At 39.5% G+C, this 23,702-nt stretch overlaps 5 protein-coding genes, 2 long non-coding RNA genes and 4 other non-coding genes across 15 annotated transcripts; 1 reads left to right on the plus strand and 10 right to left on the minus strand.

The window, feature by feature from the left end:
* Window positions 1-73: 73 nt before the first annotated feature.
* Window positions 74-1,816, plus strand: LOC130704284 (uncharacterized). 2 transcript variants are annotated; one of them, XR_009004896.2, is made up of 8 exons: window positions 74-367; window positions 484-670; window positions 740-805; window positions 862-938; window positions 1,037-1,135; window positions 1,209-1,261; window positions 1,328-1,429; window positions 1,497-1,816. It is a non-coding gene; the product is annotated as an uncharacterized LOC130704284 (long non-coding RNA). The 2 variants fall into 2 exon arrangements; XR_009421523.1 differs by having other exon boundaries at window positions 74-670; window positions 1,497-1,815.
* Window positions 1,817-2,620: 804 nt separating this feature from the next.
* LOC130704307 (uncharacterized) lies at window positions 2,621-5,100 on the minus strand. Its single transcript, XR_009004919.2, has 6 exons — window positions 4,968-5,100; window positions 4,060-4,186; window positions 3,756-3,982; window positions 3,438-3,527; window positions 3,174-3,357; window positions 2,621-3,102 (listed from the first exon to the last, which is right to left on the minus strand). It is a non-coding gene; the product is annotated as an uncharacterized LOC130704307 (long non-coding RNA).
* On the minus strand, window positions 2,848-2,919 carry Trnap-agg (transfer RNA proline (anticodon AGG)). The gene has a single exon. It is a non-coding gene; the product is annotated as a tRNA-Pro (tRNA).
* Trnap-ugg (transfer RNA proline (anticodon UGG)) lies at window positions 3,193-3,264 on the minus strand. Its single transcript has one exon. It is a non-coding gene; the product is annotated as a tRNA-Pro (tRNA).
* Window positions 3,611-3,682, minus strand: Trnap-cgg (transfer RNA proline (anticodon CGG)). The gene has a single exon. It is a non-coding gene; the product is annotated as a tRNA-Pro (tRNA).
* Trnap-agg (transfer RNA proline (anticodon AGG)) lies at window positions 4,268-4,339 on the minus strand. Its single transcript has one exon. It is a non-coding gene; the product is annotated as a tRNA-Pro (tRNA).
* Window positions 5,101-5,461: 361 nt separating the features above from the next.
* Window positions 5,462-8,258, minus strand: LOC130704078 (glucose dehydrogenase [FAD, quinone]-like). The gene is made up of 6 exons (XM_057525559.2): window positions 7,978-8,258; window positions 7,709-7,855; window positions 7,399-7,634; window positions 6,999-7,279; window positions 5,751-6,886; window positions 5,462-5,681 (listed from the first exon to the last, which is right to left on the minus strand). The coding sequence occupies exons 2-6, from the start codon at window positions 7,841-7,843 to the stop codon at window positions 5,610-5,612; spliced, it is 1,860 nt and encodes a 619-aa protein (XP_057381542.1). The 5' UTR covers window positions 7,844-7,855; window positions 7,978-8,258; the 3' UTR covers window positions 5,462-5,609.
* Window positions 8,259-8,938: 680 nt separating this feature from the next.
* LOC130704311 (ATP-dependent DNA/RNA helicase DHX36-like) lies at window positions 8,939-12,403 on the minus strand. Of its 2 annotated transcripts, XM_059496434.1 has the most exons (4): window positions 12,200-12,403; window positions 10,721-12,119; window positions 10,467-10,666; window positions 8,939-10,408 (listed from the first exon to the last, which is right to left on the minus strand). In XM_059496434.1, exons 2-4 carry the CDS (start codon window positions 12,114-12,116, stop codon window positions 9,029-9,031), a joined length of 2,976 nt encoding a protein of 991 aa, XP_059352417.1. In that variant the 5' UTR covers window positions 12,117-12,119; window positions 12,200-12,403; the 3' UTR covers window positions 8,939-9,028. The 2 variants fall into 2 exon arrangements, with proteins under 2 accessions (XP_059352417.1, XP_057381772.1); XM_057525789.2 differs by having other exon boundaries at window positions 10,721-12,403.
* A 377-nt stretch (window positions 12,404-12,780) lies between these two features.
* LOC130704082 (kinesin-like protein KIF14) lies at window positions 12,781-17,461 on the minus strand. Of its 2 annotated transcripts, none has more exons than XM_057525565.2 (10): window positions 17,363-17,461; window positions 16,439-17,298; window positions 16,213-16,372; window positions 15,922-16,123; window positions 15,709-15,838; window positions 15,339-15,650; window positions 14,967-15,278; window positions 14,586-14,900; window positions 13,785-14,522; window positions 12,781-13,720 (listed from the first exon to the last, which is right to left on the minus strand). In XM_057525565.2, exons 2-10 carry the CDS (start codon window positions 17,156-17,158, stop codon window positions 12,959-12,961), a joined length of 3,651 nt encoding a protein of 1,216 aa, XP_057381548.1. In that variant the 5' UTR covers window positions 17,159-17,298; window positions 17,363-17,461; the 3' UTR covers window positions 12,781-12,958. The 2 variants fall into 2 exon arrangements, with proteins under 2 accessions (XP_057381548.1, XP_057381549.1); XM_057525566.2 differs by having other exon boundaries at window positions 12,782-13,720; window positions 13,785-14,519.
* A 1,067-nt stretch (window positions 17,462-18,528) lies between these two features.
* On the minus strand, window positions 18,529-20,743 carry LOC130704304 (aarF domain-containing kinase 1-like). The gene is made up of 9 exons (XM_057525784.1): window positions 20,602-20,743; window positions 20,454-20,543; window positions 20,162-20,365; window positions 19,937-20,095; window positions 19,707-19,865; window positions 19,442-19,640; window positions 19,305-19,375; window positions 19,005-19,238; window positions 18,529-18,936 (listed from the first exon to the last, which is right to left on the minus strand). Exons 1-9 carry the CDS (start codon window positions 20,725-20,727, stop codon window positions 18,652-18,654), a joined length of 1,527 nt encoding a protein of 508 aa, XP_057381767.1. The 5' UTR covers window positions 20,728-20,743; the 3' UTR covers window positions 18,529-18,651.
* A 66-nt stretch (window positions 20,744-20,809) lies between these two features.
* LOC130704303 (aarF domain-containing kinase 1-like) lies at window positions 20,810-23,512 on the minus strand. Of its 2 annotated transcripts, none has more exons than XM_057525782.2 (10): window positions 23,202-23,512; window positions 23,054-23,143; window positions 22,766-22,969; window positions 22,540-22,698; window positions 22,273-22,431; window positions 21,996-22,194; window positions 21,846-21,916; window positions 21,547-21,780; window positions 21,194-21,477; window positions 20,810-21,099 (listed from the first exon to the last, which is right to left on the minus strand). In XM_057525782.2, exons 1-10 carry the CDS (start codon window positions 23,325-23,327, stop codon window positions 21,084-21,086), a joined length of 1,542 nt encoding a protein of 513 aa, XP_057381765.1. In that variant the 5' UTR covers window positions 23,328-23,512; the 3' UTR covers window positions 20,810-21,083. The 2 variants fall into 2 exon arrangements, with proteins under 2 accessions (XP_057381765.1, XP_057381766.1); XM_057525783.2 differs by having other exon boundaries at window positions 20,810-21,112.
* Window positions 23,513-23,702: the final 190 nt, after the last annotated feature.

Raw genomic sequence — 23,702 nt, forward strand, 5'->3', positions numbered from 1 at the left:
CGCCAGCATCGCGAGAGCGTATATAATGAGTGCCACCACATGTAATAGTTCTTTTGCATACTGCCATCAGCCATTGTTGCAGGTAAGTTATTGTTCCCCCTGTGTTTGGCTGTGTTACACATGAATTATTACACGTGTTTCTCCGGACCTTCTTGAATGTAGTAATTGCGGGTTACGTGTACATATCTTGAAGGGGATGGTCAAGTAAATCTAAATATACGACGTTTGTCAACTTAATTGGCCAATTTATTTCTTATTGGTAATCAAGGGAAGTTAGGTGTATTTATTGAATTCCATTGTTAGTCGGGTTTTGGAAAAGTTTTTACAGCAGCAAGTGGTCCCGAAACATGAATTCTACCTTTAAATGGTAAGTATTGCAGACTATGGTAACTGACTAATTACTGTGATTGTATTTCCCATTAAACCATTGTATGAGCTAGATCTGCTTAGTGGGATATTTATGTTCTTTTATCCTTTTGGCAGTCTGGTGGTGTGATGGCTTGTGTTAGACCCAAGTTCTGTGATGTGTTGGACCAATAATTAATGGTGGAGCAGCCTTGTCACATTGTTTTGTGTTTATTGAGCATCTTACATGCAAAAGGTGCTACGTGGATTAGTGATAATTAACTTTCATAACATGTCTTCAATTTGTGACAGGTTGGGTGAAATGGTAAGTTAGCAACAAGTATATCATGGATTCTTTGTTGAGTATTGTAATAAATTATATATCTCATTTCAGGTTGCGAGAAGCTATTTGAAAGTGATCCCTATCTGTATTCTGTGGATTTGTGGAGGTCAAGTAAAGGTATGAGAATTGTTGTCAAGAATGTGGTTGATAATGTTAATGTATATTCTTTTCAGTTTGTCTGCTTTTGTTGCTGGCAGTCATTGGTAATTTCATGACAATTCGGATGCTGTAAGTTAATGGATCATTTCAGGTATATTGTCTAGGGTGACAGGTTGTATGTGCGAAAAATATTTCTCGTTTGTGTGATGGCAAACTTGATTTCCTGATATTAATTTTTTTTTGTTATAGGTACTAACATTGGTTTTATGTTTGCATCTTAGTTTGGCATGTAAGTGCCAACAGGTGTCAAGTTGGTGGTTTATTAGTATGTGATTATGGATTTTTTTGGTAATTAAATGTAATTTAATTTAACTTTTCACCACTACATTGAGGCCAAATTATAATTTGATTGATTTTTTAGGGTGATAGGGTGATATTTTGGCATACTTTATACTAGTTTGGTGTCAAGATTAGGTAACAATTTGTTTATTGTGTTAATCTGTTTTACGAAATATAATTGTTAGATGGCGTTATTTGTAGGCAACAGCGGTGGTAAACGGATGTGAAGCAGAAATTTCAAAGATGCACTGTCGGTACTAGTCTTCCTGTATCAGGGCTTATAATGCAGGTTGCAGTGTTAAAGTGAGTGCAGTTTCTGCTTAAATTTGACGTCTACAGTTTGTTTTAATTGTTGTATTTTCATCCACAGAGTTTCACCAGGCGATTTTGTATTACGCTCTGTTCCAACTTGTAGGGGAGAAAATTGCTTCATTGCCATCGTTTAGGAAATTGACAGATGATAAATTATGATGTATGGTTAATTTGGTTTTTCTAACAGTTATGCTGGTGGTTTGTTCCTGTGCTTAGGCTGTTTTATCCGGTGGAGGTAGCTGAGCTGACGTGTTTAAGGCACCAATAAGCATTTGCAAATTGTTCAATAGTATGTTCAATATGTAATGTTAATTTGATGAGGAAAATTTAATTTTGGATAACTGTAAATGTTTCAGCTGCTTTCTGATTTTTTCATGTTTGTTTTTTAAATGAATCGTCAATAAACACTTTTGAAAATAATCATTTATTATTGTTGTTTAATGGATAAAATTTATATAAAAAATATTTTAATTTTTCCCGGGGATTTTTTCCAAAATATTTTTCTCGGGTGGAATTTTTTTTTCCAAAAATTTTTTCGGCCGGTTTTTTTTTCCAAAAATTTTTTTGGGGTGGAATTTTTTTTTCCAAAAATTTTTTTGGGGCGGAATTTTTTTTCCAAAAATTTTTTTTGCAGGGATTTCCCCTTTTTGGCCAAAATTCGTGATTTTTCATAAAATAGCAATAAAATTACCAAAAATTGCACGTTTCCGATGTGGGAGTTGAACCTTGAACCTTCTACTTACCATGCCGTCGCTCTACCACTGAGCTACGGCTGATATACTATAATAGTTTGGAACTTCATCATACTGTAAAATCCGTTCAAACACTTTAAATATTCTTGAAGAGTCGTTTTGAGGATTCATGAGCCACTCATGGCTCAACGGACGGCCGATGGCTTGGAAACTTGACAGTGTATCTCTCGGATGCCTGCCTACATACCCCACTTCAAGTGGCCGCGTGGTGGTCTAGCGAACCCGCCTCAGCTGCCCTGGGAATTTGACAGTGTATGGCTTGAATCTCTGGCAAGTGCCCCCACCAAACTCCATGTGGCTGTGTGGTGAGGCGGGAAACCATGCTCATTACCCCCAATGGAGTTCCTATGAAAGTGAATCTTCTGGCATAGCCAACATTCAGTGACAATTTTTGTTAAATTTTTTTTTATTTCCAATGGAAGGTGTGTATATAATACTTCATGATGTAATGAATGTGATGCGATGATTGGTTAGGAGGATTTGGGGAATAGAAATTCAGGAGGATTGGGGAACATTGCCGAGATCTGATACATGGGAGCGAATCAAAACGAAATATAAACAAGCAATGATAGATATTTGCAATTTTAACTTAGCCATTAGATTCGTTTTTCATTATTGCAAAAACAAAAGCTTACGATTGATGGGTAAACTACAATTGGGCTCGACCGGGATTTGAACCCGGGACCTCTCGCACCCTAAGCGAGAATCATACCCCTAGACCATCGAGCCAATATAAATAAACCTAAAACAATGATATAAGAGCTGGTCTACTTAACTGGTCCAGTGATTGGAAAAGCTTGATGTCATGTAATATCTGAAACACACGCGTGGAATTTAATGGCTCGATTGGTACATCTTGGTTCACCACATCAAGCTCGTTTAGAAGGTCCAGTTAACAGCCGTACGGATACGCTGTAAAAAGCACAAAAAACAACAACAAATCAAACAAAAATGTCATCTGCTTGTGAAAGTATAAAAGTTACTTGTTCATGAAATACAAAAGGGCTCGACCGGGATTTGAACCCGGGACCTCTCGCACCCAAAGCGAGAATCATACCCCTAGACCATCGAGCCGATATATTAAAGCTCTGTTTTCACCGTTATAACATGAAAGGGGTAGTTGAACCACTGACGGACTTACAAGAATAGAGCCAGGCATCGGGAATTCTAGAAAAGATAGATAGATTTTCAAATTATTAATTCAGAAATTTGACTATTTTGCAACTGTCTAATAGACGTTATCTTACATTTTGTTCTCGATCCAACGGAAGCTAGATCCGCGTCTGATATTGATGAATTGGACTGAAAAACGATTGGCAGCCGGTTTTACTTACATGCTATTTGGCCGAAAAAAAATACGTGACATTGAACGTTGAGTTATCTATGAAAACAAACTTAACCAGAAACAAAACATTCATTAGGGCTCGACCGGGATTTGAACCCGGGACCTCTCGCACCCGAAGCGAGAATCATACCCCTAGACCATCGAGCCGGTACCAAACAAAGATCAACTTATCTATTAAACTAAGGGGAAAAAATCTTAATATTACACAATAATTTAATACTTATGAGGAGCCTGGGTGTGCTTGCCGTGAAGCGAATTAGGACCAATCCACTGTCCTTCGTCCGTTGTCAACGTTAAAGAGGGATGTGGTTTCGCTAATAACAATCCAGGGATGACACCCACTTGTTAGCTGGTTACTTGAGGGATAACACCGTCCTACGACTCGCAGCTTTGATAAATTGTATGGCTGCTCTGGTTGTTTCAGCATGACAGTTACATCCGAAATACCTATAGCAATGAGAGTATTGAATTGTTGTTGTCAGTTACCACGCAGACGGATTCCCAAGTCGAAAAGTTGTTTATACCTGCCATAACACTTCATCGTGCAAAGAAATGGGACAAGCGTGAGAAATCTTCGAATCGGGATTGATAGTCCGAAGATAACCTTTCTTCGATTGCGCATGGCTCAGGTCTCTTTGTGTATGAAATCGACTATAAAAAGAAATTAAAAAATTTCATAAGTATACAATTCGTCTTTAATTTCAGAACAGAATAAAATAAAAACGAATCAACGGGCTCGACCGGGATTTGAACCCGGGACCTCTCGCACCCTAAGCGAGAATCATACCCCTAGACCATCGAGCCGATATACTTTTCATCAAAATGTAACTACAAATACGTAGTGAAGCTGAACATATTATGAAAATTTATTTAAATGCTACCAACTGCAAGTTATTAATAAGAACGGCAATAAGTGTACACACAAAGCATTTGTTTTAGCGAAAATTTTTAATCTTCGTTATAACAGACTTACGCGACTGGAATCAAGTTAACAAGGCCTTACTTTTTCGACTTAAGTTCAAGGCGAAAAAGTTTCTCAAATGGTCTTGACCGTCAAATAACATACCAAAACTACAGCATAGTTGATAAATATAATTTCTTCTCAGTTTTAAACATAATGACTAGTAAGCAACATTCTGAGATAAGAGATACGCCAACTGAGTTTTCATAATACACAACCACTACGGTTGACAAATAAGACGACGACTAACTATGCACGACTTAACTATGTACTCGCTACAAGACGAACGGCTAGCAACTCTTTAAAATAAAATTTGCTCAGACGTCATGACCTGATCCTAGCAACGTAAATTCTTTTATTTGAAAGATATTACTCAAATCTCGCTAAAAGCTACACGAAGCTACACTTTCTGAACCCAAGTACAGGCAAGATTCTCTTAATTACAGAGCTATCACTGAAAAACTTTCTCACCTTGATTGATGACGGGTCAAACACCATAAACCACACGAGGCAATCGACGACATGTTGGACTAATAACAAATCGCACTAAATCAATGCAACACACAATCATCGTAAACGGATACGAACATTCAGTAAACACATTCTCTAGTTTACTTGAAGTAAAAGATGCCACAATATCACGTTACAGTGTCAGCGTTGCTTCTCGAAATTCTGGCGCAAGACTGACGACTGATGGAGATTTGGCGCCTGATGAGCACAATGGTGGCCACATTCAATTGAAGAGCAACATGTTGCCAAATGGGGTAAAATATAACGTTACGCTTTTCGAAATTCAAATTGTAAAAATAAAAAAAATATAAATATACTTATACAAACATATATTTATACTTCTTTTGTTTTAATTTATGTGTTTTGGTGTTATTTCACTTGACGAAAATGAGAGGCAATTCATTTGTTGCACAACAGCCCCTCTCCTCTAGACTTTGATCAAATGCATATAAGTGTTCACTTTCCCCATATTTTATAGTCAAATAATGGATGGCAATATACATTCGCTAGACCACGCAACTTAACAGATCAAAGTTGGTCCCCATTTAACGGGACTGAAGACTAGGTTAGAGGTAAAAATGGTATGGTTTTACATGTTATTGACTACTTTTTCATGGACAAGTAGTTCAGCCAAAATGATTTGATCAAATCAGAGCCTTTCTCACCAACCATAATCTGTAACACAATTAAAAGTAAGGTTATAACTGAGGCAAATAAAAATTGAAGGGAAATTAAAATTTCTACCGCTGGTGCGTTTGTGTTGCCGGATGGCACATTCGGCATGATTGAGCAATCGACCACTCGCAAGTTGTGAACCCCATAGACCCTCAGCTCCGGATCAACCACAGCAGTTGGATCACTCCTAGGACCCATTTTTGCCGTACCCGTAGGATGATAAATGGTAGCAGAATAATGACGGACGAAACAGGCCCAGTAATCGTCTTTCCACAAAGGCAAATGTTCACATCCGGGGAAGGGTTTCGCCCAGAACTTCGAGCCCCACTTCTTGAAGGCTGCCGTTTCTCCGAGGGCCAGTCCAATTTTCACGCCTTCAACGAGAACTCGGACGTCATAATCATCGACGAAGTAATTGGGGAAAATCAATGGCTTGTCGTAGGGGTCAGCGGAACGGAGGCGGATGTAACCGACTGATCTTGGCCTCAGCAACATGGGAATAACAGACCAGGTGTCATGAAAAGCGATGGGCCCATAGTAATTCTCCCAAACGAAATCCGTGAGACCATGGACATGACGAATCTGGGCACCTCCGTCAGCAGCTGGCGTTCCGGATACGAAATGGAATTCGATGTCTGGCCAATCGTCACTATGGTTGGCATACTTGGTGTTTACCCAGGCTAGTCCCTCGACTCCTCCTGGAACCGTAAATGGTCCTTCTTCATTCATGACATAACGTAAGATACTTGCCAGATTTTCGAAGCGGCTCTGGACCATCGAAACTGGCTTGTCTACTGTAAAAGCCATGCCACCAGCTGCTATGTGATCCTGTAAATTGTCACCAACTCGTAAATCGGCAATAACTGGAATTCCAAGTTCTTTTAAATGTTCAGCTGGACCGATTCCGCTCAGCATGAGGAGTTGCGGCGTGTTAACAGAACCGGCAGACACGACAATCTCTTTAGTGGCGTGAACGATGTAGATTTTTCCGTTCCGTTCGAATTTCACGCCGTAAGCTTGATGAGTTACGGGATTGATCATGATCTGCAAAACGTGTGAATTCATGGCAATGTGAAGATTCCTCCGCATTCGCACTGGTCGCAAGAAAGCCTTCGAAGTAGAGCATCTTGATCCACGCCGAATTGTTGCTTGAGCGATCATAAAACCTGTTTGAAAGGCCCCGTTACCGTCGCGATTTTCATAACCTGGTTAAAAAATCTGCATTTGTTACTCGATTACACTTACAGTTTTCTTTAAACGTATAAGTGCGATTAGGAACGGATGATAAGAAAAACCAAAATAAAAGTTTAGTAGTACCTAGTTCGATGCCACCTTCAATAAAGGATATTGCCAGCGGTGTCCTGTACGGTGCTTCTTGTATTGTTAGATAACCACCGACTCCATGATATGGCGATTCAGCCAAATAAGGATTTCGGTTGTCCTCCGATTTGATGAAATATGGCAGGACGTCGTCGTAGCTCCAGCCGTAGTTGCCCATTTGGGCCCAACTGTCATAGTCCCGTCGATTACCACGAACATACAACATGTAGTTGAGCACCGATGAGCCGCCCATCACTTTTCCGCGTGGCCAATTACATCTACACGAAGAATACGAACACTTCGTTAGTAAGTCTGCCAAAATGGCCATGAACAACCATATCTGGTATTATAAAACAAAAATGAACATCATTGAACAATAGTATTTTATGAATATTACCTTTTTTCGTTAAATGCAAGGCAAGCTGTGGGTTGAGGTTCAGTTTTGTATTGCCAATCAAGTTCTGAAAGTTGCAAATACGCAGCCAAAACAGGGATGTCAGACAGTTTTGTCTCATCGCCACCAGCTTCCAACAGTAGGAGATTCCAACCAGGTTGTTCAGTCAGCCGACTAGCTACAACAGCTCCAGCTGATCCTGCTCCGATGACAATAAAATCATAACTTTTGTAAATCACCTGTAGTAACCGCAAAGTGAAAGATTCACAGTGAATGACAGAGTAATATGCTAAACATAATACTTTTTACATACCTTGGCGTCCCTAGGGCGTCCTTCCGGATCGTAGTCATCATACTCATAGAAGGAGAGAGTTGCTGCCAAGAAAGGAATAATCCATATTGTAGCCGTTGTAGCTGCGGCCGTTGCAATAGGTGCAAATAGACCCATTTTCCTTTGCTGCTTAAAAAAAAAGAATAATTAAGAACGTGAATAAAATAGGTTTCTTGTGGACTCATTGGGAAATCAGGTAGACACCAGACAAGAATAGATAAATTCGAGGGTTCAAATTTTGGTGCTGTTACCACAAGTATGATCGTCTGCTTGCCTCTGTCAACAGCACACGTGAATGCCTAATATGCGAGCGCGGTATGCGAAATGTTTTTCGTTCAAAATGCGAAATTCAATGCGGATGCGAGCTCCACGTTCTGCAGTTTAGACCTTGTGCTATATGCCAAAGGTGAAATACGGTTGCGAAATCAAAAAATTTGGAAGGCAGGTGAAACGTTCAGTGCCACAAGTTCTGTTTTATTTTAAAATGTCTTCATCATTCTATTGACTTTTCCATTTGATTCCAAAAGTATTCCTCGTTTCGTTTTCGCCTTTTAGGTACTCTCGAACGATCACACTTCGCGCTGTTATGTAGGAACTAGTCAGAGAAACAGTCACGTAACCTCAAAAACTGCATATTCAGCAATAACACAACTAAAATGTTTCGTTGAATGCCGAACACTAAACTCTAAGGTAAGTTACTGTAACCTTTCTCTAGATGAAATCACATGTAGTAATGGCAAAAATGATGTAGTAAAGTCCATAAAGTTAACTGGCGACTTCCATGAAATCCGGCAAACGCTGTAGTCAGAAGACGACCTCGACCATAACCCCATTTTACATTCACTTCTAGAACCCATTAACACGAGTTATGGCTGCACCCTCGGGTCATCAGTAATGACGTTTGGCAACTTCAGGGAAATTTTGTAACTCGTCCTTGTCAGAATTATCAGATTTAAATAAATTGCAACTTTGGAAAATAGAAGTAACACTTGACAATGCATGCCATCAGGAACCTAAGCTGCAGTGCTATTTCAAATATTTTAGACGGCATTTTTGTTGTCTGCTTTTAAGCCCTTCCGTTGCCATGGCAGCCGTTATGGCGCCCATAGAGAAGTGCGATAATCTTTTTCTACAACTGATTACTAATAAACGTTTTTCTCGGAATTCTTGTACGTTTCTAATACTTGATAAATTTTGGTATTCACTTCGGAATGGTGAACCAGCCATTTATATATTTTAAAAGCAAAATTGCATTTATTTTACAAATGTCTAAATATGACTAGATTGAACAACAATCAGATGTTACCACATGCTCCGGCAACTGTTACCTGCTTCCTCATAAGCCATAGACAGAAGCCCTGTGTCTTCATTAAGTGATACCACCGTAGCTGTGGTAAAATGAATAATAGCTCTTAAGAGCGTAGAATCCGTGGAATCAGACGACCAATCTGTTGCTCCGGGATGCGACACACGATGACAAAGGTAATTGTTCCAACACGTTCGTAGAGACCGAGTTGCTTCCATTGTTGAAGAATCCCATTTGTATCCAAACCGGGTGCTTAAGTTGGCATCTTTTTTATTGAAAAGTTCTTCATTTCCGAAGAAGAGCACTGCCAGAGGAGGAACTACTGAGCAATCTTGTAGGTAGATGACATTACTACTTTTAACCTTGCCATGATAACACAGCCAGGTAGATTTAGCAAAAACAGTGTCGTAGTTGATCGATCGAGGGTGGATTAATACGGGACCATCTTCAGGGGTTTTCACTTTCACGGGTGACGTAGAGCTTTTGGATAAATGACGTTTCGGTAAGCCACGACCCGCTATAACTACTTCTGCAACGTTTGGCAATAGGCCAGCACAAAGTACTGCAAGAATAAGGGGATGGTTGTTCGAGTTGATGTTGGCAACGGGATCACTAATGGACGCATTGCTGCTCAAAAACTGGCGTTCACGGAGATCACGACAGAATTGTTCCATCATATTTGAAAGCATAGTCATGGTGCTAGTACTTAGAAAATTTTCATGGCAATAGGTTTTTGCAGCCACATATCCATCTAGCTGAGCTGCTCTAAAATCATGCATCACCTTGGCGATCAGCAAATGATCAGAAAATAATTTTTCGGCTAGGAGTTTCCTTCTTTTTCGGTAGTGATCTTCTTGATTTAGAGGCATCACAAAAGGGTCTTTGAAATTCAAAAAAGCAGAAATCGATAGCAATGGTTCAAGACATCCAAAAATGGCTCCAAGTAAAATCAGTTTTCCTGTGCGCGGATCAGATGGTAGCTGAGCAAGATGAAAACCCAAGGGTGTAAGACATTCCGCATCGTCTAACGCTCCTAGTTCGTGCAATAATTCAAGGCTGATTTTGACCGTGAGCTCATCAGGCGGTTCAGGTACTTTGCGAAGAAAGGCTTGAACTTGACCAAGTTTGAGTATTTTAACTCGTAATATGAGCTCTTCTAGTCGAGTTCTCTTAATTTCAGGTAAAGTGTGAGGCTCAAATGTTAATTCACGACCACGACTGTACAATTTGTAACAAATTCCTGGTTTTGTGCGACCTGCACGCCCTTGCCGTTGTTGAGCATTAGCCAAGGCAATCCATTCGGAATCTAGAGTGTTCAATTTCTTTAGGGGATCAAAATTCGGTAGTTTGGCCTTGCCACAATCGATAACGTACACCTGCACATTAGATGTAAATTAAATGCGAATTATTTTGATTCAAGATAGCACTACTCACAACGTCGTCGATGGTGAGGCTCGTTTCCGCAATGTTTGTGGATAATATGAGTTTGCGTACTCCACGAGGTGGTTTCTCGAAGATCTGACGTTGGTTAAAAGTGGGTAACATCGAATGCAGGGTAAAAATCAAAAACTTTCTACTGGAAAAAGTTCGGTCATTCAGCAACAGCTTGTTCAGTCTTTTGATTTGTTCCCAACCTATTAGCATCAATCTTAACAAATTAATTTTACTGCGAACGACGCTAAACTTACCTGGAAAAAAGATGAGTATAGCCCCATCGGCTTCCCGTGCACAAATGTGTTTGAGTAGTGCCATAATCAATATTTCGGGGGATTCTTCTGATTCCCGTTTTTGTAAGGATTTTAATACATGAAAAGGGTAGCTGTGGTTAGCTTCCATTTCTTCAACAAACGGTGCCATGAGTTGGTTGTACTCTACATCCAAATGATTCGGATTAGAATCCATCCCGCTTTTATTGCGTGTCGAACGAAACCGAAAATCCAGCTTGTTTAGGATATCTTCTAAATACATGGTTTCTACTGGGAAACTTCTGCCGGGAATATGGAGAACCGGGCAATTATTAAAGTACTCCGACAAAAGATTTGAATCGATGGTGGCACTCATGAGGATGACGCGCAATTTCGGACGTTTTGGAAGGAGATCACAGACTATGGTCAGGACGAAATCCGTCAGCAAGTCTCTTTCATGAACTTCGTCCAATAAGATGTGGGAATATTTTTCTAAAAGGGGGTCTGATATTAGTAGCTGAACTAGGATCCCTGTCGTACAAAAAAGAATTGATCCTCGTTCTCGGGGATTTAATCGTTCCAATCTTATTTGATAGCCAACAGAGCTATTAGGGTCACCGCAAGCTTCAATCCGTTCTTCAGCTACTCGATGGGCAGCAGATATTGCTGCTAATCGCCTAGGTTGAGTGCATAGGGCGCAAAAAGTTGAACCAGTGTTTGATTCAATAGCCTGATCTAACAAAAATTGACAAATTTGAGTGGTTTTGCCACATCCAGTTGCTCCACTGATGACAACAACTTGATTATCCTTGATGGTTTTCAAAATGGTTTCTTTTTGGCTCCAAACTGGTAGTCTTTTTCTCAACTCTAATGTCTTTTGAAATTCTTCATTCGAGATCTTAAGCAAAAACTCTTCAAATAGCTTTTTGTCAAGATTAACAAGGCTTGCTAGAGTGGTACTCATCTCCTCATTTTTGTCTTTTTTCAGTCCAGAAAGAGGGCTATCATTTCCTTCTAAAATATCTATGAACTTTTTTCTGAATGGGCTATCACCCAAAGTTTCATACTTGCTTCTCCAATTTGCTTCACTCAAGATAACTGTTACTGGTGCATAGTTTTGGAAAAACCCTTCAAATTTTTCATTTGCCAATTGTGCTACTTTAACAATTGATTTTTCATTTTCTACTACATTTTTTCTTGTTCTTGCTGCATCCCATAAACCTTTAGCTTTTCCATCGAGCTGCTTCTTAGGATTGTCTTCCTTTTTCTTCCTGGGTTGCGTGCGTAAAATTTTCAAGCCACGCTGATGAATACTGCTTTCTTTTGTGGAAGGTTTGTTGTCAAGTGGATGGGACAAAGTCAACTGACTGATATCTTGGTTAACATTTTTCTTCTCCATTTCCTAGCAAAAGATTGTACAAATAATGGATTATCAAATTATTTCTTCGTCTTGACGGAAACATAGATCAGACGAATTTGTACTGATGGTTGCCAATAGAAGCGATTCAAAATGAATCTAATTTCATCTTTGCCGAGTACTGTATACTTGAATTGATCACGAAACCCTTTACGTCATTGAATTAAGCTACGAAACCGAGATTAATGTTACATACACTATTTTGCTACTATAAACATCCTGACCAACATCCAGACTATTGATAAACAGGTGGACTTAACAAACGACGTAACGAGTTTGGAATTTCACAGCAGACAGACGAAATTCTGTACCGTCGGTAAATCGAAGCGGAAAAATTCAAATTCTATTACAGTTTTCTTCCTGCAAGATAAAGCATTCGTAACGAAAGAAAACTGTGTTTAAAATAGTGGAAATAGACATATATACAAAAATTCGGAAACCGTAGAGGAGCTTAATATCTAAAAAATAAATGGTAAAACCCTTAAGTGCTCTAAGAACTACATTAAAGAATTGTATGATACAATAATAAATAACTTTCTTTTGCATTTATAATTCTAAGTAATACTAAATATGGCAGCAACCTGACGTAAAATTTGACACAAACCAACTTAAATGATTCAGGATCTAAAAAATTCACGCCTTAGACTATGACCAATGACAAAATATTGAATAAAAATGTACATATTGCCAAATATAAAGATACTGAGGACAATTTTTTTTAACATTACAGGATCCTTTCAACCTGGCTACTACTATGTTGTATCGTTGCCTGAGGTCCACCAAAATCCAAATATTTTCTGGGAAAACAGTCTAAGATTTGTCCTCTAGACGTTTCTAGTTACAAGATCATTAGTGTCATCAACATTGGGTTTGCGTGTAGGGGTGACGAGCATTTGTGGAGGAACAGGACTATAATGTATGTTCCGTCCTCTTTGCAAGTCCACCATTCTCCTCTTTTCGGCAACTAATCTGTGGATTGTTAAAATTGCAAATGAGAGGTCACTTAAGAAGGGGTTGTCGGAAGCACCCATACGATTTGCATAATCAAATGCTTGAGCTTTCAATGCAGCTGCACAAACTTTAACTTGTGACAACACATTAAGCTCAAGATGCAGAAACAACTGGTCAATAGTTTTACCCATACAAAATAAAACATCCACTAGCTCACGATGTTTCAAAAATAGTTCTTCGAGTTCCATTTCGTCGGAATTGGAGAAATCCGTGTAGGCAATGGGTCTAAGGTCTTCAAGAAGGCTTGTAACATGATGTATGCTACTGTAACAAGCATTCGCCATATGGCATCCATTATCCGCCAAACTAGGATTGGCTAATGGAGAATTCTTGTTAGGGAGTTGTTCTATTTTCATTTTGACGCCTTCAGCCAAAAGAATAAGCGATTCGTGCACTTTGCTGAGTGCTGAAACGAAGCTGGATACAGTAGTCGTACGAGACATCAATGGCAAACACGGGAGTTCCTTAAAAACAACAACAGCTAGTTCGCCGTACGTGGTAAGAATGGCGTTCAGGGAATCTTTTGTCAAATCTATCCACTGATTGAAAAGACCTGCGGAGTCCAATGAGACGCCCTGCCGAATGAAAGAAAAAGATGTAGCGCATCATGTAAATTAAGTTTGTCGTTCAAAAACTAACCTGTAGGACAAATTCCACACATTTTTGTAAATTCTGTTTTAGTTCTTTGCAAGATTGTGCCCAATTGATTCGCAAGTTTGCAGGTACTTCCCTAGTACTGAGCATAAAATCAACCAGTCCTGGGAATACTGACAGTAGAGATAGTGTGTTCGATGTTAGCGTAATGGCAAAGCTCGACGTGCAATCAGGATGATCCAATTGTGATTGAAGGCAAGATGCGATGGAACAGAAGGCAGACATTAAATTTTCGTCGACAGCGAAGTTGTGAATCAATTCCTGGCACGCTACACCAGACCTTTCGTTAACGGTTGGCGATCGAGGAAGTAAACTTGACCGACGTGGAGAGCGATAGCTAAATTTGCTCTCATCGAGAAATGAGACATTGCTGTCGTTAAAATTCACACCTTTAAGCAGCCTTTCCAGTTTTGCTCTTGTTGCGGGAGCAAAAAATACAGAGGCATCATCTTCTCTCTGCCAAATATCACCGCCATCGAAAAAAACTTCTGTGGGAAAAGTTTTCGAATCTTGCACTGCATCCCGCAAAGCTTTCAAACGCTGTTTCATTTTGTCAAAACTCCAATACATTATGTGCTGAAGATTTTGATCCTTGACACAAATAGCAGACTGTAAATCTTCAGTGATTGCCTCTTTACGGGTAAATCTGTAAGGCTGGTGAAAACGTCGGCAAATAGAATTAGCCTCGTTCAACATAGACTGGACGACAAACGACGATTCCTGCTATAACATCATGAACCAGTTACGGAGCGCACGCAAAAAATTCACTGTATAAAATTAATATACTTGAAGGGGATTGTTGGGTGGCTGCTCCAATTTTCTCTGGGAGTCGCGAAGAAGAAGTTCCAATTCTTGCCAGTTAATTGATGCGGATGGGGTTGCATTAAGTTGCTGTTCTTGCGAAATACCATTGCAATTCTCCGTCTTATCCTCATTCGAACGCTGTCGGAATGAAATTTCTAAATTTGCTTCTCTACGAAGATCTGAGATTTCTGATATCATTTGCTGCCGTGCCTTTTGTTGGGCTTCTTCAACGGCTACCTGCAAGACTTTTTCTTGAACATCTCGCAGCTCCTGGTACGATGTCTCAAAGTCGGGAACCTAATTAATAAAATACAATATTTCATTTGAGATGCAATGTACGTGCTAGAACTTCTACTGAATTACCCCATTAGCCCTTTTTTCGTGGAATTGGGAATCTTTTGGATTATGCAAATGAAAATGATGGGTTCCACCGATAATAATGCGATCACCATGACACAAAACGACTTTTTCTGTGCCAACTAGCTGCCCGTTAACGTAGGTTTCAGCGTTGGCAAATATTCGAAGATCATCATCATATTCGATGCAGCAATGGTTTTCCTCGATCGTCAACCCGTTTAGCTGGATAGATGGCGGGTCATTTGAACATACCATAGGGCCCACCATGTTTTTACCAGGATTCAGCGGGAAAAACATTGTTTCGGACAACAAAGGATCCTGCAAGGACGTTATTATGAACAAGGAAGAACGCACGTTTTACGTAAGAACTTATAATACCCGATTAATGTTGATTAGGTATGGCTGTTGAGGATCGATGTAACTAGAAAGGCCATGATTGGAAAGAGCTTGTTCGGCTTCGATGCGTTTTAATTCTGCTTGTGCCATTTTCTCTTTCCATTCAGAATCTTTCTTATTTTCAACTTCTGCGAGGAGATCGCTGAGATGACGGACTGTACTTTCGAGCTCTTTGATTCGCGCAGGAGAATTTTCAACATGACTTGTCGCTCCAACGGTTTCAGCAAGTGAAGGTTTATTCGAGCAAGCTTTAGGAGTCTCGCAGATCGTCGGAGCATTTACAATTTTACTGGCCTGTTTAAATATATTACAGTTTTATTTCCAATAAAGCCTTGTGTATAAGCATTTTTACCAAGCAGGAGTATCGCAATGTGGATAGCGTAGCTTCTATATGGGCAACATTCGGACTGACGGTTGCCAACATTACTGTTTTGGAGTTACCTCCCAAACTTTCCTTCAACAGCCATGTCAGAACTGATTCTCTATAAATAACGAAGGGCGCCAAACCTATATTAAATTATCAAAATCTTTTCTAAACGTCGCTAATAATAAGATTTGAGTGTACCTGTATGGTGCGAATTTTTTCTCTGCTAAAGCTGTTATTACTTTTCCCAATGTGAATAGAGAAAGGTTTATGGCTAAGCTTTCCTGCCGGCGAACTCCAACTGATAAAGAAGCCATTCTTTCACTACCAGCTAAATCTATAAAGTTGACGCGGCTCTGTTTCCGTACCATTTCCATTTTCCCTGCCACCTGTTCTTCAAAACCTACATTACACGACAAACGCCTTGAAATTATATCTTTCAAAGTTGGAGACTAACAATTGCGTTTCTTAAGTTCGGTAAAATAAACTTACTTTGCGCTAAAGTAATGGTAAAAATAACATGAGAACGCGAGCTGCGTTTGTTGTCAGACGTCGATGCTACGATCCGTCTTTGATTTCCAACAGAAAGCCACCGCTGTACCTCCTCAAATGAAGTGACAGAGCACTTGGTAAGGTTAACCACATAAGGGCCCTGTGTTTAAAAGAAATTGTTACTGGTAAACTCAAGTCAAACAACGAAAGGAAAGTTTTCTTTTACATTTTTTGGATGCTCACGAACTGACAAATTGCCACCTGTTTTGCTCGACGAACATAACAGATCTTGGATTCGTTCTTTGTAGATTTCAAAAAAACTGACTTCAATTTCGATGGATAGTCTCTCGGCAGTTGGGTTCTTTGCTAGTTCTTCGATTCGAAGAAAAAGATCGAAGCAAAAACGAGGTATAATCCCAGAAGCTTGATCTAATTCGTTTCTATTTCCAATTTTCCCCATCATGCTATAGCTTTTGCCAGTGCCTGTTTGCCCATAGGCAAACATGCAGGTGTTGAAGCCCTTGAAAGCTTGTGAAAGTAAAGGCTTAGCCAGGCACTCGTAAACTTGTCCCTGTTGGTGATGTTTTCCATTCTGGACAGTAGGAGTATCAGAGATAAAGCAGTTGTCGCAACAAAAAATGTGAGTTTCTCCAATGCTTGTCAAAACACTTATATTTTTGCCTTCCACGAAAATGGCAGGTTTCTGTTTTTCGCTTTCTTCTTTTGCAGTTTTGGGTCGCACTCTGACGGCTACTATAATGCTGTTAGCGGAACTTGTTTGTACCTTCTTTTTCTTTTCCTTTGGAACAGTTTGATTTACATTAGGGGCATCTGCTATTAAAGATGAAGCTTTTTGCTTTGTCTTTTGTTTCTTTGATGTCATACACTTCTTGGGAGTTTGAGAGTTATGCTTCGCAGGTAGCTTAGCTTCTGCAGATTTTTTCATTTTAGATCACTGACTGTTAAGTATGCTGATTTTTCAGTTAGTATTATTGGCAGTTGGGAACATCTTACGCAGAAACGACGAAGTGTACCGACAACTAACAAACGAATGCTTCAGAATACTGGATGACTAACACTTGAAATCTAAATATAAATGGTATCATCAATTTGAATAAAGATGTGTTCGACGATTTAAAAAGGAACTTACAGTCATGACTGAATAGAAACTTTCACAAAAAGCTCCCATTACACAATCCCAACATTCTCCACTTCACTTCAAAGTTCACCAACGACCATTCAACAAGTGACCAATTTCAAATAACTGATTACAGGCGCCCTGCGATGTATACCCAGTATCGTCTGCTAGATAGAAGCTTAGATAGATAGCTGCTATAGAAGTTTATGGAGGGAAACTAAATTGTGGATAATGGATAGCAGGAATCATTTTCTGCTTTAAATTAGCCTGCCTACCTAAATAACAAATAATACACACTGTCGTCAATACACGTCAATACACAATATCAATATATTGCCACTGCCACTGCCCACAGGAAAACAAAAACTTTTGGTATCGAGGAGGGTCACATCGCCGATGATAAGCTGCCTGCATCCATGAACCGTCTTTCAGGCCATGGGGAGACCTACGAACAACCTACGAGTTCCGATCACCTCTTCTCTACCTCAGTTTTTTGGGTCGATCTTCAACATGTAGTGAACGGTACTACAGATCGATGTGAAGCGTCTGTACGTGTCTTTTGTGTATGTGTGTGTGTGTGTTTTTTGAGTGTGCCATTTTTAGCCCCTATTATAGTAGGCATGGCTCTTCTTATTTATTGCTTCTTTTTTTCCTTCTTCTTTTTTCTTTCTTCTTTCTTCTTTCTTCCTTTTTTTCTTTCTTGTTTCTTGATATGGTGCGATGAAGAATCTTGCGAATCCGTTGTGATGAAGATGTTGAATGTTGCGTAACCCGATGAGATGAATCTTGAGTGGGAGGGGAGGGTGGTGGGAGGAGAGAGTGGAGGGAAGGGAGGAAATTGGCGGAAGTTGGCGGTGGCGGGACTTGAACCCGAGGACTACAGATTACAAAGCGTGGGTGATAACCACTGTGCCAGGACCGCACATCTCAACCAAATTTTGGTTTGGATGTCACCCAGTAGTATACGCAGCTTATGATTATATGGAGTGACTGAAGTATGCCGCTGCGCTATAGATCGCGGCTGCCGTGCTGATTTAACGGGTTCGAATCTTTGTTATATTATTTAAATCTTTTTTTTTTTACGTTTTGCCAGCAAAGGAAATGCACATTATGACAGACATACCAAACTCATCATTTTAAGTTTTTTTATAGAGTAGAAATAAATGTGGGATACTAGATATCGTATTTACTGTTTATTATTTCCTAGAAAATCGAAGCGATTGAAACAGACAAAAACGCTCTTGCACAAAAAATTGTTCCTAGCCCTCCAATTCAATACTTTTTGTAATAAGTCTAATTAGCTAGTTTGTCCACCAAGAGGCCCACCATAAAAGAAGTTCATAGGCAGTTATCTTGAAATGGGTGACATAGTGAGACACGGTGACACATACTTTACATGTAAAAGACTTGCAATTGGAATACTCTTTGAGGTAATGGGCATTAGCGCAAGATCTTGACATTGTAACAAAGCTCGCAATGTTGTTTTTCACGCCAAGCGTGCTGTTAAGTCCTCTTAGTAAGTCGTTAGTTTTGAAAACTAGAAGCATTTCACGGGGTACCCGGTGAAGTACCTCCATTATTTCAGCCTAGAGCAATTAAACCTAAATGATTAAAAAGGAAGAACAAATGTATTACGGAAGCCAACATCACTCACCAAATATTTTGCGGCGTCATCTTTGATTTCCTTCTCTTCTTCGAGGGTTTTCTTTTGTTTGTCTATTCCACCTAAAATCGCATTCCAAGATCGACCAGAAACCATACACGCAAAGATACCGTGAAAGCCTTTTACGCCTAGCTTCTCGGAGACCTCTTCTATTTCGTGAACGTTCGATCGAATAATCGACATCCAAAGTTTAGCATAATTTTCTCTAAATTGCGCAGGTAATTGCTGAATCAAAAAAAGTTTATTATTTATTATTCGGAATTTTCCTAAATGGTAGGGCGACGAACTTACCGCGTAAAGGCCGTGATCCAACAAATGAATATGAAGCTTCCCTTGCTTATCAAGTTCAATTTTTAAATTTCCTGTTTATAAATGAGTTATTGAAATAATGAGGGGTACCAAAGTTATTTAGTACTATATTAACCTACCAGGATGCGGATCACAATGGACATATCCATGTAGGAAAATCATGTCAGAATATAACTGGGTGATTTTCTGGGAAATTTCCTTTTTAAACGGCTCAAACTCAGGATTTTTCCCATGACCTAACGCGCCAATTTCGAAGCCGTCACAATATTCCATAGTTAGTACCCGCGTTGTCGAAAGATTCCAATAGACTCTTGGTATCTGTTACATAATTTGTCCATTCTTGATTAGGAATTTTAGTACTTTTAGCTAACCACGGTACATTACATGGAGCCACGGTAAGTGCTTCATCAGCTTTGCAGTTTTCTCGGCATTTTCACCTTCCATTATAAAATTTAATTCACAAGGTAAATTTCTTTTGGTTTCTCTAACAAGCCACTCCAGTTTCAGATCGGGGAAAATCCAGGAAGCCAGATTAACCAAGACCTAAATAAAATGATTAAAGTAATAAAATCATGGAAGTGAAAACGGTGTGGAGCTACAAGGGCAACACATACCTCCATAGACGTTATATCGATTGCGGAGTAAGCCTTAACCAACGGATGCTGTACTTTGACTGCAACAACAGTGCCATCATTTAATTCAGCTTTATGAACTTGAGCAAGTGAAGCTGTTCCTAGAGGTACCTTTTCTATGACTCGAAAAACCTCTGTTGGCTAAGATAATAAAATAGAATGAATCTTAAAATCAAACTGTAACTCAGTTGGTAAGACAGCACTTACTTCACACTTTAAGTCTTGTTTAATTACATCTAAAACATCTTCATATTTGGACTGGGGTGCATGGCTGTGAAGTACTTTCATTGTGCTTACATACTCAAAAGGAAGAAGGTAGTCCAGGGCGCCAAGATGTTGACCTACTTTAATGAATGCTCCTCCATTTTTCTCACAGAGTTTGAGCAATCGTTGGGCAGATCTCAAATGAACCTACGTATTTCCATCAAAATATACTGTAATCTGTAATAGCTATTCCCTTTTATAATTTTTCTGCATATATATATTAGTTAATACATACATCACTCCTGGTTTTTGCATATTCTGGTGAAGCAACATCAACAGTTTTGGAATACAAAGATCGATTGTAATCCAGCATAATTTCCCCTACCTCAGAAAAAAAATTGATCAAACAGGAATCCAAACTGAAAAATTCCAGATGTGCCTACTGCAACCGCTGTCCGTCCAATACGTAAAAGGCCGATAGAACCATCACGGATCTCCTTATTGTAATAGACACCAAGTGAAACACTCGCCAAAGCCAAACCGACTTTGACGATGCGTTTTCTTTGCATTTTCGCGAACTCAAATTTGGAAATTACGTAACATGAATGCTGATTGTCATGCTCGGAGGGACTGGATGAGGATATTGCATAATTATGTCATGCCTGGCTTGTTTTGATTCAAAAGTAGTCTGCTACAGAGTTAAATTGGTAAGGCTAAATAGCACACCAGATATAGTGCAATTGGCATTTAAAACAATCGACGTCGTTTTCTTTCTTGATTTGATGAATGTCAAGAAAAATTGATTAGATTGCCTTTTCCAACAGCAATCATAGTCCAAATTTTAAGAAGGGTTCACCGTTTGCAATTTAGACCTATAACGTAGCACGATGGAAACCGTATTGCGTTCACTCCGCAGACATAATCCTTACGGCCAAACATTTCTAAAAGAAAAATCTATCGCTGATTACTATTAAAGTACTGAAGTATAATCAGTTAGATACAAGTTTTGATTGTCTTAAATTTACATTAACTTACAAATGACGCCACCACGAAGCCCACCACAATAAAAGCTGATAAGTCGTTATCCTAACGTGGGCGACGTAATGCGACATGATGACGCATAACTTGTGCGGAAGAGACTTGCATTGGGGATACTCCTTGAGGTAACTGGCGTTGGCACAAGAGCGCGACATGGTTGCAAAGCTGTTGATGTTGTCTTTGACGCCAAGTGTGTTATTAAGTCCCCTAAGCAAGTCGTTGGTCTTGAGAATAAAAAGCATTTCGCTTGGAACTTGATGAAGCACCTCCATAATTTCCGACTGAAATGCGCGAACAAGATAAAAAGTAATGCACGCGTGAACGACAGGCAGAACAGGCAGATCACTCACCAAATATTTCGAAGCGTCAACTTTCACTTGTTCTTCTTCTTCATCGGTTTTCGCTTCAGTAACCTTCCCACCTAGCACTGCGCTCATCGAACGGCCCGAGACCATGCATGCAAAGTAGGAGTACAATTCTTTTACGCCCAGTTTCTCCGAGTATTCTTGCATTTCTTTCATGTTGGCATGAATGATTGACATCCAAAATTTGGCATAGTTATCCCTAAACTCAAATGGTAGTTGCTGAACAGAAAGAGCAGAAATGTGTTTAAAGTATCCATCTATACGACATCTAAAGACAAACTAACTGCGTAAAGGCCGTGATCCAATAAATGAATAACAAGACGTCCTTTTTTATCAAGCTCAATTTTCAAATTGCCTATTTTAAAAAGAAAAAGTAAAGTAATAAGGAGTGAAATCAGTGTGATCAGCAAAAAGAAATTTAAAAATGAACTAACCATGATGCGGATCGCAGTGGACGTATCCATGCAGAAAAATCATATCGGAATACAATTGCGTGATTTTGCGGGAGATCTCTTTCCTAAACGGTTCAAATTCTGCTTTCTTCTCCTTCTCCAAAGCTGCGATTTCAAAGCCGTCACAATATTCCATAGTTAAAACTCGTGGAGTAGAGAACTCCCAAAAAACTTTCGGTACCTGCCAAATATTTATCGATCGACAACAATAAATTGCCTCGCATTATTTACATGAGACTACAGTAAACTTGTTGTTTACATTAAGCCAAGGTAGATGTTTCATGAGTCTTGCAGTCTTTTCGGCATTTTCACCCTCCAACAAGAAGTTCAGCTCTTGAGGTAACGTTTTCTTGGATTCCCTAATCAACCATTCCAGTTTTAAATCGGGGAAGACCCACGATGCAAAATTTACCAAAATCTAGGATAACAAAACGTAAAAAAAAAAAAAAAAAAAAAAGGAAGACGTTAATAAAATGATGTGAATTAAATGGACGTGGAAAAATTTAGATTCCAACAGCTAGAATACCTCCATAGATTTAAGATCAATCGTAGAATAACTTTTGACTAAAATGTGCTGTACTTTGACGGCGACAATTGTTCCATCGTTCAATTCTGCTTTGTGAACTTGGGCAAGCGATGCGGTACCGAGAGGTTTCTTTTCTATGGTTCGGAAAACCGTTGAGGGCTACAAAGGAAGAGTAATAATAGACAGATTGCAGGTCATAAATTACTGCCCTATACAGGACACCTACGTCACACTGAAGGTCTTCCTTAATCATGCTTAAGACTTCCCCAAAACTAGATTCAGGTGCTCGGCTCTGAAGTACTCTCATTGTGCTGACATACTCGTTAGGAATCAAGTAGTCGAGGGCACCAAGATGTTGGCCTACTTTGATGTAGGCACCTCCGAGATTCTCACACAGTTTCAGCAATCGTTGTGCTGACCTAAGATGAACCTGAAAGAAGCAGAAGATGCAGCCAATGAAATTTTAAAACACATTGTGCTTCTTGGATTTCAAAAACATGGTTGATTCCATTACCTCACTTTTGATGTTGGCATACTCCTGAGAGGCCTTATCCAGTTTTTTCGAATACAGTGATTTGTTATAGTCGACCATTATTTCCCCCACCTTTGATAATATCGTAGAAAATTAGACGAATTAGATTGTAATACTATTCTGGAATTACCGCAGCAGCTGTTTTTCCAAATCGCCAGAATCCAACACAACCATCATGGATTTCTTCATTAAAACAGACACCTAAAGAAGCACCTGCTACAGCTATCCCAGCTTTGAAAAGCCTTTTACTTAGCATGATTCGTAACAAAATTCTATGTGAGCTACATGAAGATTTCCAACTGAGAGAGAGAAAATCATCCAAGCGCCTGTCTTGGTTTGTAGAAAACTATTTGGTTGGTAACATCTACGTCATCGAACCAGTTGGACAGGTTTCTTCGAGTTTCTCAAAATCGAAGGGTGATTGCTGGCTACCTGCGGCAGCACTACTTTCTTTATCCCACAAACAGGCCACATTTCATCTTCTACAATTTCGTTCATGGTTTCTCTAGTCTGGTGTTATCTTATTGGAGCGTAAGCAGGGCGTGAGTTTCTAATTCGAAAGCGAAAGCTCGGAGCCTTTTTGAAATATCTTCTGGCGCTGTTGACTGTTGCTGTTTAGCTTATTTTCGTC

This window comes from Daphnia carinata, chromosome 8 (assembly GCF_022539665.2).
Source record: "Daphnia carinata strain CSIRO-1 chromosome 8, CSIRO_AGI_Dcar_HiC_V3, whole genome shotgun sequence".
Classification (NCBI taxonomy): domain Eukaryota; kingdom Metazoa; phylum Arthropoda; class Branchiopoda; order Diplostraca; family Daphniidae; genus Daphnia; species Daphnia carinata.